An 18,823-nucleotide genomic window follows, 5' to 3' on the forward strand; every position below is an offset into this window, starting at 1 on the left:
TTATGTCATTTCAGACTTTCTGATTGTCTGTCAAGTCTTTTCACTTTTACTTTTTAACCTCTATATTGTAAAGCAATGCTTAATCCCTAATCCTATCAGAGGATATAACATAAAATCCCTTTCTCTTGGTTATGTAAAGTGTCTGGCTGGCAAAATGTGAGCACAGTAGAAAATAATCGGTGATCATGTTGTGCAACAATGTTGTGTAAATAATAACAATGCATAAGGCAAATACAATCTGTAGTACCTAATCACAGGTTGGGATATTTGAAATGTTTAGCGATATTACAAAACGATCCATAAAATGGAGTTGTGGGTGGTTAATTCTAAACAACATGTTCACACTCTTGTTATATTTTCCATCTTAAAAAGGTTGACCTTTAAAATAAATGGTTATTATAAGTAAACTTTGTTCTTATATGTCTCCAAATCCTGAACTCAGTGTTGAGTAGACTTTTTAATACATATTTTTATGTTTTATGTTTGTTTGCAAGAACTACCATATTTTCTAACTATAAAATGCACTCCTAAATTTTACAAGAAAACTGTTTTTTAGTCATATATAAGCCACACTGCACTATAAACCACAAGGTTTCCATATTGTAATCTGTGACATTTATAAAAGGAGATCAGTGTGTAAAAATACAAAAAATAAGATGCACTAGACTAGATACACTGTAGGGTTCAAATCGGGGGAAAAAATAGCATTACTAACTTATTGTTAGACAGTTACAATAAGTTACAGTTGGAAACATAGCAAAATAAATAAAAACTACTATGAGTTTGGGCATTTTTTAACTTTTTATGTGAATTAAGGAGCTCCATTTCGACATTGGCAGCACCCTACAATGGAATCAATGGTAAAAGTTAAAAAAAACAAGGGGGACAGATGGCTTACCTCGCCAATCATGCCGTTCCAGATGCCGCGCACCAGTTTGCCGTGCTTCCCGTTGGTGACGAGGTAGAGGTCGTAGGAGAACTTGATGTTCCTCGACAGCTTCTTGAGGATATCAATACAGAAGCCCTTGCAGCACAGTTTGGTGTACGGCTCCGTATGGCCCACGATGCTGTGGCACAGCGGGATAGAAAACCGCGTCAGTCCCGATGAATGACGTTGGTTGCCAGCGGGACATATTTTTATCTCTCCGGTCGATTGATCGCAACATGTGTGACTGCTTAGCTTTATCGACCTCGGCTGTTTTTTTCCCCTCACCTTCAAATTGACACGATAAACAGATGCGACTGACAACCTGCAATCCTTAGCCTAAGTTTGAAAACATAATTTTCATGAAAGCTAATTATATTAATTTAATTGATGCCCAGTAACAGAAATAGACATCCAATTCATTTTGAATGGGAGAGGCAAATTAACCAGTCAAATTGGATTAGCCAATGAGTTAAGAATAAGTTTTCTTCAATTTTGCAGTTAGTTTTCCATTCTACTTATCCTCACAAGGGTCCAGCCAACTATGGGCACCAGGCCATTAATCATAGCCATCCAATGGCAAGGCACAAGGCAACAAATAACAACCATTCAAGCTCATATTCACACTTAAGGCCAATTTAGAGTGTTCAACCAGCCTATCTTGCGTTCTTTTTAGGACGTTTAAAGACATAATTCAGATTTTCAACTCAAACCACTTATGAAAAGTCCTGAAAATCCTTGAATTTCACCTATTACAAAATCCTTTTATGATATGAACCCCCAAATCTGTGAGCGCCCTCCCGCTTAGCACCAGTTCCCCCAGAAAGCCATTTCAGCCTCGAGCGCTCCCACCTTCCCCTCTTCAAATGCAAATACGACGTTCGCTCCACTGACTCGTTTCCAGCCCGCGGGCTCCTACCGACACCATGTCGCCTTTTATACGGAAGGAACACGACCCCGTTAACACACGTCGCGATAATGAACCTCTGATCGGGAACGCCCAGCTCTCTGGCCAGCACGTGAATAATACTCCGCCAACGGCAGGGGAAGATGTTCTTCATCTCCAACCTAATGACACTTTCACATATAGTAAGAAATCCATTAAGACGGGCGTGTTAACGTGACTTAGCGCTCGCGGGGACTAGACAGTGATAGCAAATGCTGGTCTCATTTGGACTCTTAATTAGCTGACTGCATATCCCTGAAGGCCGTTCATCATTGTGCTGTTCCCTGTTGGGGTTTTGGCATCCGTTTCAGGATGTTTATCAGCAAGTTGTTCCATAATTATTAGGAAATGTACTCCCAAGACCAATGTTCCCTCTAAGCTGCAAGCGTGTGCAATTGCGCACTACTCTCGTCTTCTCTGCGCAGCAGCTATCATATGGCGTGCAGTAAATAAAATCCAAACTTTTTAAAAAATGTTCATCTTTTTTCTTACCCCATAATGGCGCCGTTTATGTGTCAGCCAGTGGCAGTAGCTCTGTCCACTCTTATGTTTTTTTGTGTTTTACAGCATGTTTTACATAAAAAAAATTAAAGGGAACATTGACAATCACCTGCTTATGCCAAGTGTAATACTGGTGTGCCCATAGCGAGCAATGATAATGTCCCTCACACTGGTACTCAATGCGCTTTGGGAGGTTGTCTTTCTGCTCAGACCAATCAAAAATTAGAAGGAATATTGTCCAAGACACTCAGTTTCTTTGAGTGGGGGTATTATGTATTATCTAATAAACTCAGGGACAGCGCCTGGAAGAGCATTTCATCTTAAAAACAGGCTCTTTTAATGTCAACGCCACTATTCGGTCAACTTACGCTTCGGTTTTGTTGGACTGTCTCCGGCACGGAACAGTGTTGCTGACACAGGTTCCAGTCTCGGGGTCCACAGCCTCCACGATGACGAATGGACGCTCCTCCAGCGTGGCCACCGTCAGGTGCCGATAGTCGGACACGGGCTCCAAGTAAGAGCCATATCGAGGCCAAACTGGGTACCTCATCTGCAGGATGCTCATCTCGTACGTCCCCACCTGAGGCAAGACACAAAAAAGTTTAACATCCTTTCTACGCCTCCTTTTACCACAAATTAAATTCGAGATGCACGTGAGCAATGAGGCTTTTTTTCCCGGAGATAAAAGTGCTGAAGGTGCGCCTTCCAGCGCGATGCTATTTTATCACAATCTCCAATCTTAATACCCCTATTCCCAATTTTGCCGCCCTCGCCACTGTTATCGCTCATCCTCCTCGCAAGGTCTACGCGTCGGAGACTCGGCCTCCGTTTGCGGACACTTGAGAGGAAATTGATTTTCGGGTCGAGCCGGACGAAGACGGTGCAATTTTATGCACCGCGCGACAACCAGTTAGCTAATTCTAATTGCTGTCGGTGAGGGAATTGAGCTGAATACGTAATTAAGGAGCAGCATTGACAGAGGCGCCCGAGCGGGAAGTCATTTTTCCACGGTCTCTTGCATAATCTTCATGCCGGTAAAACATATCAACTACTATCTACTGCCCCCCCTTAAATTAAATACTATGCTATTCAATCCCATGATAAGGAAATTCAGCACCATGGACAGCTCCTCAAAATGTGCCCTTTTCTAATATTAATATTAACTCTAGTTTGAAAACCTATCTTCAAATGCCAAAAAAATCTATTTATTCTGGTCATTCTGACTTCTTCCTGTTGCATTTCTCTATTAGTGCACACCATAGTGTCATATTGAAAATTAATAAGGCAATTAGTCATGGTCAGATGGGTTCAATACAACATAATTACCATCCAACAACCTACGGCTGTTTGTGTTCAAGTCGATTGAAGTGTAAATATGGCTTTATGAGTGCTTTCAAAGAGCAATAAATGATTTTAATTTGGATTCAGCAAATGCCACAAATAGAAAAAAAGCAACAAGCGAGTCAACAACTACTTTGTCTCATCTGATTGCATCTATTCACTTAGTAAAAAAAAAAAAAACCCAGAGGACACCTAAGGACACTTAATATAAGTCAGCTAGCTGTGTAGTGAATAGTGCCAGGCTGAGATGATACTTCATTAGAAGCTTCAATTGTGCGTGCACAACCTCTAAGTAGACTTAATAATGAGCTCGCCGACTGATGAAATCAGCCGCCCTAACGCCGAACTGACTGGTTCCGAACTCCTGGGCCGTGGGCGTTTCATTACCTTGTCCCACTGCCTCTCTCGGTCCAGAGTGATGATGTTCATCGCCGGCTTCACCAGGTAGCCGTTGGCGTTGAAGGAGAAGTCGTTGTGCTCCCAGGTTACATTCAGCATGTGCCTGCCAAAAGACAGGAGAGAAAGCCCAGAGGGGGGAAGCCAGGTCAGTCAGCCAATAACAACAAAAAAAACAACAACACCATGCCAGCTGCTTGCTGTTTAGTATACGGGAGGTAGACCAGATGTCTGACTTATAAAAGCGACTTAAGATCAAGGGTGCGAAAACTTGTCTTTAATCCAGCCAATTGCGAAGTTACAGCTTCAAATATCACATTTACTAACTCTTTAGAACTTTTTAGAAATTGTGTCTGTTTAAGAAAAAATCCAAAAGCGTCCATTATTGTCATTTCGCATCTAGAAAATGAATTTAGCACTGAAATTTGGCTCTTTGTTTATCATTTCACAATTATTCCATTCAAAACAATACATCAGAAATTGCAATTTTTTCACCCGGAAATTCTGGTTGTGACATCACAACTAGAATTCTTCACAACCAGAATTTCAATTTCAACCAGAATTCTGGTTGAAATTTAGGTTGTGACATCACAACCAGAATTCTGGTTGAAATTCTGGTTGAAATCCTGGTTGAAATCCTGGTTGAAATTTTGTCTGATATTCTGGTTGTGACATCACAACCAGAATTCTGGTTGAAATGTCACAAACAGAATTCTGGGTGAAATTCTGGTTGGGACATCACAATTGTAGAATGGAGCTGGGTCAGACAACAAATAGATCTTCAACTATTCTGATGTAAGGCTGTCAACATTATTCCTGTCTGGGTTGTGAAACAATGTTGTATTTAGAACGCTAGTCCCTCTCTTTCATATGCATCCTTTGATCGCTAGTTTTCATCACTTCCACGGCCGTTAAATCAGACCCGCGGTGCCGCTCTGGCGCCTCCGACGTGACTCCAGCGGAGGTGATGAAAGTGCTCGTTTTCTGCTGAAAAGCCCCTTCAGTCGGGTAATCTGTGATAATCCAATCGACAAGTTAACAGATTCATTATCCAGACGGGGATGAAGCGGGACACCTGGGGGTTTGTTAATGTTTGATGTGCAAGAATGTAAGACAGTAAAGCCAATCCAAAGAGCTTTGTTCTGTAACTTGACCTTCAGTACGCAGCCGCTCAAATCGTGCCCTATGCGTTATTTCGAAGGGGATTGCTGTGGAATCAAAGCGTGGGATAATGTTCCGTCGTTTCCCCTGTTTTTTTTGTTTTTTTTTCATCAATGGTTTGGCCTCACACAAAGAAAGTTGTCTCCCCTGCTGAGATGACACTAGAGAAGTGTCCCATTAGCAACGTCATAACAGCCAATGTCCTCAAATAACCTTGTTTGCATATGAAACTATGTTTTTTGACAGTCATTATATTACGGTCACATGTTCTAGATATAATATTTATATATATTTTTTAATAAATTGATTAAAAGAACTGGATTAAAATCCCTGAGTATTCAGTTTTTTTTATAGATTTAAAACAATGTTTATTTTAGCTTTTTTAAATATATTTTTAGATTTTACCAAATTATTTTTGAACTAAAAACAAAGAAAATATGGATGAAAAAATAGCAATTATCAATTTAAAAGGCAGAAAATCAGGAAATTTAATATACATCTATACTCTTCATTTTAATTTGATCCTAAAACAGAAAGTTGGCACTCATGATTTACTTTCCCGGGCCATATAAAATAATGTGGCGGGCCAGATTTGGCCCCCGGGCTGCCACTTTGACAACAGTGATGTAAATTAAGTAAATTCTCAACCAATTTCAAATCACTCAATTGATTTATTATTAATTTTTTTTTTTAGGAATTCTTAGGCCAGCCCACACCTGTCTGTCACCCCCTGACTCCCCCCCATCCCTCCCGTCTCAGAGGCTTGATGGGATGGCAGCGGGTGAGGACACAGTTAGGTGAAATGACAGTGCCTATAAATCTAAAGCCGCACCAAAAGCGCAAAAACGTCCCGGATGAATAAATGACCGCCGCCTCTTGAGATGTGAAACGCTCTTTCAAGAAGTGTAGGACGTATTTATGATTTCACCGTGTCAAACACAATTGACTGATCCCAAAACCTCTCAAATCCGATTTGAATGCAATGTTACTTGTTTTTTTTTTATCTATCAATAAATTAGTCACTCTTATAAAATAGTCACTCGGAGGAGGAAAAAGACAGAAGTTGTTGTTTCTTTTCCATCACAACAGCCGAACAGATAAATAATGGACCAACCTAAAACCTCAAATGATTTATCTCCCAAAATATATTAGCAATATGTATGGCAGTTGTCGGGAAACTTTTTGACGAAGAAAGCCTTAAACAATTCATATTTTCGAATGTTATTCCTTGAGAGCATACTCTGAATTTAAAAGCCATAATACATGTAAATGATTGTCTTTTATTTTAGTAATTTCACTACTTTTAAAGTGGAAAAAAATACTTTTGAAAACATTCTTATGCAGTTACTAATCAATGAGTATGCATTCTAGTAGTCTAATGCAAAAAAAAGAAGATTTAAGCAGTACCGGACATAGTATCTCAGTTCTGTCACTAGCGGAATCCATATTTTAGCTCACAGGTTAGCGAAGAGCCAGATGCACCCATCGAGAGCCACATGTGGCTCCTGAGCCAAAGGTTCCCTACCACTGATGTATGTGGGCAAATATCTTTCCAGACGAAGAAGACATGTTTTCCTGCTGGAGTCAATCAATTCACTCGGTCCCTTTGTGACCTTTTTTTGGCCTTGCTCGTGGTCTCATAAACCAATTGAATGAGATTCCATCTATCTCGATGCCTTGTGTATGTGTGTATATGTGAGTGTGTGTGTATATGCATGCAAAGTGATTCAATCCCAACATGCATATGAATGAGTCCTTCCCTGAGCGCATTCCTCAACAGAGCCTCACTCTCAAATTCATGAATGAGTCGCCACATAAATAAACATTTCATTGCAAATTTATGATTCCAGATTTCCAGCTATTCACTATTAGGGTTTACCTCAGTCCAACAGTTTGTATGCAGCCGCACGCTGACAGTCAAAAGAAACGGACGAGAGCGCTTTAAGATTGTTTCCCTAAACGGATCTTCATTGCCGAGGCTGTTGATTTTATCAAGGCCTTTGCCGGAGAGTTAAGTGTGATAGTGGAATTTGAATTACGCTGTCAGGCAGCCAGGAGGGACGAAGCTGTGCAGCCAGCGGGGAACACATGTCTTTGGGGGGGAACCCTAACAACTTATACTTTATCCTAGCGAGTTATAGCCATGTCTTTCCAACTATTTTTATTATTGTGTGTATGTATATGTATATATATATATATATATATATATATATATATATATATATATATATATATATATATATATATATATATATATATATATATATATATATATATATATATATATATATATATATATATATATATATATATATGTGTGTCTATGTATATGTATGTATGTGTGTGTATGTATATGTATATATGTGTCTATGTATATGTATGTATTTGTATGTATATGTATATGTGTGTATGTATATGTATATGTGTGTATGTATATGTATGTATATGTATATGTATGTATATGTATATGTATGTATGATTATGTATGTATATGTATGCGTGTATGTATATGTATGCATGTGTGTATGTATATGTATGTATATGTAGGTGTGTATGTATGTGTATATGTATATGTATGTATATGTATATGTATGTATATGTATATGCATGTATATGTATATGCATGTGTATGTATGTGTGTGTATGATTATGGATGTATACATATGTGTATATGTATGTGTGTATGTATATGAATGTATATGTGTATGTATATATAATATATATATTTCATCAACACGCAAATGTATTTATATATTTATTCATTTTTTTGTTTTATTTATTAACTTACTTATTACTTCTCTATTTAAAATGCCTTTCCTATATCTGCATGCTCACCCTCTTACTACTGTGACAACGCAATTTCCCGAATACGGGATGAATAAAGTTATCCAATCAAATAAAATACAATTAAAAAAAAAAAAACATCCTTACCTGAAAAGTGTATTGTTGGTAGAAAAAGTCTTGACGGGATTGTGGCAGTCATTGTGACCCTCTGGCAAGAAGCCCCTCTGCTTGCGGTAGCTCTGCACACCCTTCACCACGATAGCCACGCCATCTCGCACCCGCTTTCTCAAACTCATCTTCCAACGGTCGGTGATGATGCTGATGAGCCCCACGGGGAAGCTTTCGGGTGGCGGCATGTCCGGGTTACCCGCCGCCAGGCTGGGGATAATCCAGATATAGCCCGGCCCCACCAGTCCGGCCTCGGCGGCCATTGTGAAGAGATACTGAGCCTCTTCGTGGGAGCAGTAAACTAAGAGCACCTGGGCGTCGATCTGCTGCAGAAGCCGTCTCGCCCGGATGTCATTGGTGCTGTCTGAGGACATGTCGAACGTCAGAACGTCCTGGAGCTCCCATATGAAATAGCTGGTGTCAATGTAGGCCTTGACATAATCCACGTAGGCTTCATAGCCTGGGTATAGGCTGGTGATGACCACAAAGTTGTCCCAGTTGTACTCTTCCATCACCTTGAACATGCCGTTGATTTGTTGTTCGATGGACGAGCCCAGCTGCAGGAAATTTGAGCCTTCGCCCTGCGGGAAGAAGAAGAAATGTACATTATAAGGATTTGTAGGGGCTTTTGAGTTATGTTCCTTATTGGTATAATGTTTTGTATATTGTGCATTAAATATATTCATATTTGAGCAATTGGTTAAAAAGACTATGATAATTCCATAGCATAATTACAAGTATAGACAGAGACAAGTGAGATAAAAAAATATATATATTATTTAGAATTGAGGACGTAAAATTAGACATGTGACCTATTCTCAATATTTAGAATTGTGGATATAAAATGAGTCATGTGACCTATTCTCATTATTTAGAAATCTAGCCCAAGTTTTACCATTAAAATGAAACTTCTTTCTGAGAGCATCAGGTTTTGTACAATATGACATGAGTTTTATTATAAAGATCATTATTAAATAGGTTAAATATAACAATATTTTCCTATCATCTGAATTCAAGACTGCACGTTAATCTAGTTTAAAGAGGTTTAATAAATTGAAAACATTAGAAATACACAGGTAAATCCATTGTGATCTGTTCTAAAAGATACCGAAAAATATTCAAGTAAACTACAAATACCTGAAAATCCACTTAAGTACAGTTAAGATGTACCGTACACCTACTTTACCGTTAATGCAGTCGGCGCTCATCAACAAGCCAAATAAACACTCAATTTCTGCTGTAATGTTTAGCAAGAACCTCTCTTTCATCTTGTAAGTGATTCTTGGCTGTCCAGACGTGCCTAAGTGCTCCTGGAGATCCAGACCCATTTATCACCTCCAGCATGTGTCACACTTCCCCAGCCAAACAAGGCAATGTCCATATATTTTGCAAATACAGAGAGATGCCACCATCTGTGTGGCAGGCTTAACTTTTTCATCTGTGACCCATTGGGAGACTACATTATGTTTTAGCTGAATTTAATAGTACAAAAAAACATTAGGGCTCAACCTATACATAAAGTGTGGACATACTTTTTGTTTTTCTATTCAAAAAATGTTGCAAACCTTGCATGTTTCCATTCTCTAAAACAATCATTCAATCGAAAAGTAATACTCTGTGGAGCTCCTTTCATGATTCTTCCGCTATGAGTTTGCTAGTATACTCTTTGCTTTTTAGCATTTTGATAGGTGGCCAGGTTTTTTTTTTGCACAGATGGTGCATTACCTGGAAAAAGTTCAAATCTAGCCTCCGGTACATCATGAATAAATACAAAGTCTAAACACCATTTACTTTTAAGTTTTAATCCAAATTGTTGCACTTTTTGTAGCCCTATATAAGTAAACTCTACCAAATAACTTATTAAATAAACTCTCACCCCAGAAACTTACACTGTTATCCAAATAATTTGAACTGGGAGTCATATAACTCATTGCATATTAGTTCATTTACTTCAAGTGGATGGACTTCCAATGCTGTCAATGGCAGTGAATGAGTTAATAACCAATAAACATATTTCAGTCCAATTGATATCACCTATTAATGACACATTCATCATCTCCATATAAATCAATTATAAAGGAAATTACAGTGAGTAATAACAGTACCTTTTTCCCCTCCATCAATTAATTAGATGGAATGAATCTCATGAGTCTTTTTTTGTGCATTTGACTTTCAAACACATTCCTTCAACTTAGCTAAGTCTGGGACTTCCCTCACGTCTCTTGAACGAACAGTCAGGTTTTTTTAACTTGACCTTCTCCTCTCTCCGGGGGGATAAAAGCATTCTACCGAGCTGGGGTCCTCAAAACTCGGGCAAAGTAGGGTCAAGTACCCTCGGGACCGCGAGCGGGTTTGTGATCTCGTTCCGCATGGCTCCTCGGTGCCCTTGAGCAATCTCGTGGTGATGTATGAGCGTCTTATGAGTCTCGACGTCACCGCTAAATCCACCCACTTTCTCTACTCTGCTCGACCTCAGAAAAAAAGCCATCTCATTTCCCCTAGTCTATAGAGTGCTAGCTTCACTTAGAAGTTTGATTTGATCAGTTCCCAAGCACACAAGTGAGTTTTCTCTCATTTTAAATGAAGTTTCTCCATCCAAATGACTTCAAATGCCACCCATCCATTCTATTTTACAACCCTTCCCTGTAATTTGATTTCTTGGAAGGACGATTTGGCCTAAAATGACCGCAATTTGGGAAACGGGAACATTATCTCTGCTTTTCATTCATCTTTTCTTAATTAAAACGGCTGTATTTATAGTTTCCAGCGTGCCAGTACAGTAAATTAATTTTAGTTATCAGTTAAACGCTTGAGTATAAGGGAGTTACCACCAAAGGCTGACTGGTTTACATCTTTGTGTATCTGCCAGAGGGGAACAATGCAGTTTATTACCCTCTCGGGTCAGAACACGACTGGTTGTCAGAGCCACAGCTTCTCACACAGTCAGTCAAAGTCGGTTAACAGTCATTTGACTGATAGTCTGCTACAAGACAGCCCCGGGGCATCGCTCCAGGCCACCCAGCGTGCTTTGAATGTGAGCAGGGTTCTGCCACCTGCCACTTTTATCCATTCCATTTGATTTTATTGCCGTGACATGACAGGTTTCAACAAGATTGCATTTTTGAGGGGTGGAAGCTGGGAAGGGTTAAATGGCAGGGTTGGAAGCAAATTGTTATGTTTCAGCACCACAGACAGCGCTAGATGGTCAATCTATTTTTAGTGTGGGTTAAGATGGATTTGTTGTCTACCAGATTTAACTATGAATCGGGAATGTAATGGAAGGGAGAGTTGATTTTTAAAAAAATAATCATTAGTTGTGGTTTAAGTGTAAGGATTGGTGTCTTTTTGGAGAATACACCGAATTAAGGGAGACAGAATCAAGACGTAGACTCTCACTTGTCAAGTACTGGGACCCTTGCAAGAATTGGAATGTGAAAAACTAGCGCATAATTCTAAAAAGCTTTCATGGAATTTTCATCTGGACCAAATAAAGCGAGCTATGGACTTTCCAAGTGTAAATAATGCTCGAAATCAACTATTTTGCTCTCAAAAAGAATTTCATAAGAGAGTTTAATATCTAGATATCTACTTTTTTTCACCAGTACTTAGATATTAAACAGTACTTGGATATTAAACTCTCTCTCATGAATCAACAGTAGATATTTAAATATTAAACTATCTCATGAATATAATTTTGAGAGCTGGTTTCAACAGTAACATCTCCAATTAATGTCACCATTTAACTAGCAACCACAAGGGACCAAAAGACCTGCGACTAAACGTCCAAGCACCCTAAGAAAGGGGCTACCAAGGAGATTCATGTTCAACTATAACCAAAACCAAGAGGACCCCCCCCCCTCATAGTCCACATAGAATATGACAGATTACGAGTATAATTCCATAGTCTACTACTGCGAGATGCACTTCCACAGAAACGCACAGTAATAGTTGACTGTTCCAAAGAAGATTAAAAGCCATTGAGTGGAAAGCTTAGCTTCTCCCTACTCAGATTACATTTGCCGTGGCAAAATGTTCACAAGAACTCATCTCATCTCACAAATAAACTCCAACCTTCACAACATTTCGCAAGACCACAGCGTTTGGAAAAAAAAAGTCTCGTTGAAGGCGTTGAAGCGGCGATGATTTCCAAACAGATGTTTGTGGAACATTGCGCTTCAAAGTTTTAACAGGGGGCCATATGGAGTTCCTACCTACACTGAAACACTTTAATTTGGCTGAAGGTGACTGGAATGACTCAGGTTGCTCTATTAATAGATTTGGGAATGCTTCCAATAAAGCACAAGGAAAGCGGAGATTGATATCAGTTGGCTTGGAATGGCTTCCAGGCAAAATGGAAAGGAAAAAAGGAAATCTAGGTATTAAAAAAACATGACTGAAGCGCTGCCATGTCCGCCTTGTTTTGTGTGACATATGGACCAACACCAGCGTCCTGCCCTGGCCGACGTCACCCAGATCCCGCCCAGCAACCGAGAGCAGACATACCAATCTTTTATAACTTGCCATGGCCTGAGACGACCTAGATAAAATGGACTACAACCAAAATTGACGTAGTAACATAAAATTCAGGTATCAAAATAAAATTTTGTGTTTTACAGCCCCTCTATCTTTTGTTAAATTACATTTTATTGTTTCTTAATACATTCCTTTTGACATCACTTTGTACTTTATACTTTTTACTTGAGGAGTGATGAATATGTTAATACTTTAGTCCTTTTTTTCTGTTTATGTTTCATATGTACTGTTAACGGATGCACTTTTTTATATGTATCATATCTTCTGCTGACCCAGCCCATCTGTCAAATTTTTAAAGTCAATGTGGACCCCGGGACCAAAAGTTTGCCCACCCCTTGGTTTAGACTATTGCCTATTTTTTTAGGAATATGATATGAATTTGACTGGAAATGTGTATTTCTGCATTTCTCTGCATCATAACTAAATCTCAATTCAAACATTAGTTGAATTTAACCGGTTTTCTACCCGGTTACTTCAGTTTAACTATGAGAATAATATTTATACTGCAAACATACAATAGTGGTGTCAATGCATGACTAAGGTATTCATTTAAAAAAATGAACATGGTATACTGCAAGGCTACATTTGTAACTGAGCTTGTGTTAAATAATGATAATGATAAAGTTGTTTTTAACGTGATAACATTGACGGTTGGGTAAAGGGTTGGAATAGTATCATGTATAAGTGATAATCTCTGTACGGGTCCGCTATCAAAATCTACCCCGCGGTCATTTTCTCGGACACACACTTCCCGCCTATGTCGTTAAACTGATGTACTATTCACTGATAAATTAAGAAAAAAGGGTGAGGAATGGCCCATTTTGCAAGGTCAATAAAAGCCCTTAAAAAAACTTGGATCTGCATCAAATTTTAATGGCTTTTTTCCTTGGGCCGTGCCCCACCCAGCACAACCTTCTTGGGGGAATCCAAAATGAATAAAAACATTGGCCTATGTGCTGGAAGTAACAATGTTAAAAAGTGTGACAATAACGAAAGGAGAGGCTGGCACACACACTTGTGACTCTGTGCCAGTTCTGCTACATTTTACGACCAATCTGAGGTAAACGTTAGACTTCTGCTTGGGTTGGTTAACATTTATCTGTTTTAAATTTGATGCCAGAAATAGTTTTAAGGGAAACAAGTATTTTTAGTAGTTGAAAAATGGGCTGAATATCTTCAATATATGTATATTTTTTTTTAAATATTTATGATTTTTTCATTTTTTTTAATGAAAGGCAATGGAAGTAATGTTTTTATTAGTTACTTTTGACTCCTTTTGGGGAAAGACTGGAGTTTATTTCTATTTTAATTAATTTTACTAATATCTATTGCTGTAAATTCACTGAAAAATAATCATTAAGTGTCAATAATCCCAGTTAAAATAGGTTTAATGTACCTTTAAAACCTATAAAATAATCAGCGAAGAATAAACGCGAGAATAAAGTCATAATCATATGTTATATAGTGTAAACGAGGGGATCCAAATTGAAGAAAGATTCCTATCATACAACCCTAAAACTTAAATTTAAACTCCCCAAAGTGAAATGAATTCTTCTATTGTCCGCTATTTGAATTTATCGAGCTGCACCTGTACAACGTTGAAATGTCGCACGTGACCGGCTGCCGCAGTCTCGTCTCATTATCGTCGCACCTGCTCCCGGATTAGCCGCGACAAAGATGACACCTGCCCTGGCGCTCTGTTAGGAGCTTTTAACATCCCCACCACATGATGTATATACCCGCAGTCGGCGTGGCTAACCCGGCTAATTACTACCCAACACTCCTATATCATCTTAACGGCCTGCCTTAGTCGCATCGCGCCGATTTCTTAATACGCCTGTTTGTGAGTTAATGTATTCCGACCGGGTCACACCTGGAAGAGAGGCATTAAGAAGAGAGGTGAAGGATGGAAGACATTACAGGCGGAGAGAAATCACCTCCCAGAGGCCAGCGTTAGGACAAGGTCAACACAATGTCAAATGGATTCTGACGTTCATTCCCTTCGAAATAGAGCGACTGAGTGCTAATGGTATTTTTCTAGAGTGGGTTTCATTCGCTCTTGCTGTGAAAATGAGGTATTCTCGTGAACGAAGGCATCTAAATGTGCCTGTCGGGGTCCGGTAGGGGTGAAGTAAATGTGAGCAAATCCAATCAGGACAATTGGATTCCGTAGAAACGAGTAGTTTCTCACCGTGTTTCAGTCTTCATTATTAAATGTGATCATTCGATGCTCGAGTGGTAAAAATGACACGCTTCTATAACGTGACAAATAATGGCTCATGGGTGGTTTATTATGGTTGGATATTAAGGTTGTCAAATGTGTGGCTGGCGGGCTACTTGCAGGAGTCCAATTATTCATTTATACCAGGGGTTGGGAATGGAAAAAGCCATAAACAATTCATATTTTTTAAATGTGATCCTTGAGAGTCATGCTACGATTTTAAAAGTCAATATACATAAAAATGTGTAACTTTTTTAGTCACTTTACCACTTTTAAAGTACAAAGTCTCTGAATTTGTTTTAACAACATTGTTACGTTGTTGCTAATCAATGAGTATCAATGAGAAAATCTATGCAAAAGAGTGTAATGGAAAAAAAAGATTATAAGGCACTGTCAATGCCATAATACCAAGGTAACACTACTATTCCTGTGCTTTCTTACCAGCAGTTTCCATAGTTTACCTCACAGGTTAGAGGAGAGCCATATGCACCCATCAAAAGAGCCAAATATGGCTCCTGAGCCATAGGTCCCCTACCCCTGATTTATGCTGACCGTATATGATTTAATTTCATTTTTTTCGACAGGGTTTCCGCAAAAACAGACAATTGTAAGTTGTCTAATTACTACAGCACATTGCTAAATCTCCTGCAATCAAAACATGGAATGTGGCCAAAAAAGTTCAGGTAAGATGCGCCACTTTGGGAATTTCGGTCCTGCGGAAGCCATTTTGAAAGGATTACATGTGGATTCTGGGGTTGAGCCGCCTCACTTTTTCTAGTTTCACTTATATGATTGCCAGACTACACTCACAAACAATTTACAGATGTCATCTTAAGCTTATGTTTCCTGGTATTATAGTTAAAAAGCTTTAGTTCTCAAACTTTTTCAGTCCGGGGACATTTTATCCTTGTCATAGGAATTGAAAATGTTGATTTGAATAAAAAGGATAATATATTGAGACTCTTGTGACCTCACATTTTGAGCCACTGTCCTACAGTCGTTGTTAAATCTGACTGTTTATTAATTTTTAGCATTTTTAAAGTATTTCCACCCTTTCTTTGCTCCAAATTTCTGTCTGTGGTTATCAGTAGACCACACTGGCTTCCAAATGTGGATTGGAGGATACAACAAGACAAAACGTAGACATTTTTGACATTGTCAGTTATTCCCAACAACCACTGGTACTGACCTTGTACGGTAGGACGACAGCCGAACCTCCGCTGATCCCCACGATGGGCACACCGGTCTGAGTGGAAATAAAGTCCAAAATCTGTGCCACGGCCTCAGAACCCACGTTGTCCTCAAACACCACACCGTGGACACGGTTGGTGGACAGCGTGTCGCAGATGCGGGTGAGCAGCGCTCTGGGATTGGTGTTGTTCACCAGCACAGTGATGGGGTTGACCTCTAGAGGCAAGTCCATGAAGTTCTCTCGACTCAATCGCCCCTTGATTTCAGCTTGGTAAGTCGAGCCACTGAAAACCACCGCCACGTTGACGGCGGGCGCCGGGATCCCAAAAGGCCTGGCCGAGCAGCGGGAGGGGGCGCCGTAGAGTAGAAGCAGCAACAGCCACCATGAGGAGGCGCTCAAACCAACGCCCATCTCAGTCACCTACTGCCTGTGGAAAGAACACAATGGAGATTCACATTAACAACCAGTTCAAAGTTTCTATTTTTTTGGACCTGTGAACTTAGTATACAGCGTTTTTTTTTGCAGTGTTGTGTCAATACGTTGTAATCCACAGAACTGGCCCATTGTCTTATTTTAGCTGTTTGTCACGTTATAACCGAGAGGCCATTAACGAGAGCTCAGAGCGTATTTTTAGAGCGGCGTCGGCGGCGTGCGGCCCCCAGGCCGCTGACCGGGGCTCTTAGGGCGGCATCTGCCGCCTCGCTGCTGTTGCGTTACGCGGTCCAACGCAACAGATGGCGGCCAGTGTTTAATGCAACAAATGGAGAACAAGAGGATTTGTCAACCACCCCCATTGCCATGACTCTTTCTCGTGACATTACATTGGAGGCTGTTGCTTAATTTTGCAGACTTAATCTGCCAACGGTCTACTTGGCGCTTGTCATGAAATGACATCATTAGTCCAGGTTCTCAAAGTTTTGAGGATCAAGGTGACATTTTTCCCAACCACCCCCATACATTTCGAATAAACGTTATATTTAAGTGCCTTAGAAACCCTTAAAAATTGCACTCCATCCAAGCGCTGAATCCCGGCCATCAAGCGAATATTTCCTTCCACTCCTGTGGCCTTAATTTTTAATTACTACCCCGAAACGGCCAAGTTGGCCTCCCAGCTAATCTGAGCTCTTTGTGCGACCTCACTAATGGACTGGATTTTCTGGCGCTAACTCAATTCATGGCTCCCAGAACCTTGATTGCTTTACTCTCCGACCTCTGCAAGGTAGCGGAAACAAGCACGAAACAGTTTTACGCCGTCACTACCGATTTGTCTGACGTGTCGAACCGGTTCTCCAGTCATGAAACATCTGATCCAGCACGTGATGGAATCCCAGAGGGGAGAATATATCGTAATCCCTGGTAATCCCAGGCAGGCGTCACATTCCCCTATGGCTTGATTGTAGCGTATAAAGTTATCAAGAGATTTGGCGAGCATACGAGGGCGCTGGGAGGCCGAGTGATGTAGTACCGTGTTGCGCCATGGAGCGGTTCCCTCAGGTCTACCAGAAAAACTATTTTCCTTACTATGGAAGAGCGAAAAAAAAAAAACGCCTGTCAAAGTCAAGTGTAATTATTCGTCAGCGGTGCGCCACCACGATGAGGACTTGTCACCGGGTTATTGATGACTCATAGCCTGTTTGGTTTAATTCCGCATCCTCCGTGTTCGACCTTCACGCATCTGCCTCAGCTGTTTGGCCGTCTTGATTGAGCGCGTGCAAGGTCGGGAGCCTTTTAAGCATTTGGACCACGTACTACACTTGCCCGTCAAAGGCATTAACCCCCTCAAACTATTCTGATGCTGTCGCAGCTGAAACATGGAGAATGTCATAGCATGGGGGCTTTTTGTTCCCTCTGTCTTTCAAATCAAAACGAATTGAAGCTAATGATTAAGACGTTTTGTTTCAAAACTGCACTCAAATCCAAATATTTTGAATTGTGGGGAATCACCTAAAACAATGCATAGCTCAGACATTTCACTAGGCATATTTATCACTACTGGAGCAACCAAAAACTGTCAAAAACTAAACAAATAATTTGTCTTAAAATTTTTAAAAAGTCTTGGATAGTCACCTAGAAACTAGTTTTCTGCCAATGCCGTTTTTCAACAAGCAGCGCCATGACTATTTGGGCATTTTGTCCATGTAAGTGGCAATCCATGATCAAAATGTTGCAAAATTCCTGTTATGGCCACTCTGTCTAACTTAGGGGTGGGCAAACTTTTGGGCCTGGGGCCACATTGACTTTAAAAATTTGACAGATGGGCCTGGTCAGTACAAGATACGATACATATAAAAAAAGTGCATCCGTTAACGGTACATATGAAAAATAAACAGAAATAAAGGACTTAAGTATTAGTATACTCATCACTCATCATTAAAGTAAAAAGTATAAAGTACAAAGTCAAGTAAAAAGGAATGTATTAAGAAATATTAAAAATAGTGTAATTTAGACCATAGTTTAATTATAATCCCTTGATTTAGTCGTCAGTTACCTTGAGCACGAACATACAGAAAAACAAATAGACAGTTAGATGGATGCTTTAGAGGTTTAACCTACTGGCAGAGAGAAAATGACTTTTAATTTTGAGAATTGCTGCCCAAAATAAAATTCCCAAGGCCTGACGACTGGATCAAAAGACAGCCGGGACATCCCTTTTGA

General features: G+C 39.8%; 1 protein-coding gene across 2 annotated transcripts in view; it reads right to left on the reverse strand.

The window, feature by feature from the left end:
• grin2ca (glutamate receptor, ionotropic, N-methyl D-aspartate 2Ca) overlaps positions 1–18,823 on the reverse strand; it is a 34,502-nt gene that overhangs the window by 5,754 nt on the left and 9,925 nt on the right. For both annotated transcript variants that reach the window (XM_077735071.1, XM_077735072.1), the window contains exons 2-6: positions 16,166–16,595; positions 8,202–8,803; positions 4,101–4,215; positions 2,741–2,952; positions 899–1,067 (exon numbers count right to left, since the gene is read on the reverse strand). In XM_077735071.1, the coding sequence (XP_077591197.1) occupies positions 899–1,067; positions 2,741–2,952; positions 4,101–4,215; positions 8,202–8,803; positions 16,166–16,579 (1,512 nt within the window). In that variant the 5' untranslated portion in view covers positions 16,580–16,595. The remainder of the gene's footprint in view (positions 1–898; positions 1,068–2,740; positions 2,953–4,100; positions 4,216–8,201; positions 8,804–16,165; positions 16,596–18,823) is intronic.

This window comes from Stigmatopora nigra, chromosome 15 (genome assembly GCF_051989575.1).
Source record: "Stigmatopora nigra isolate UIUO_SnigA chromosome 15, RoL_Snig_1.1, whole genome shotgun sequence".
Classification (NCBI taxonomy): Eukaryota; Metazoa; Chordata; class Actinopteri; order Syngnathiformes; family Syngnathidae; genus Stigmatopora; species Stigmatopora nigra.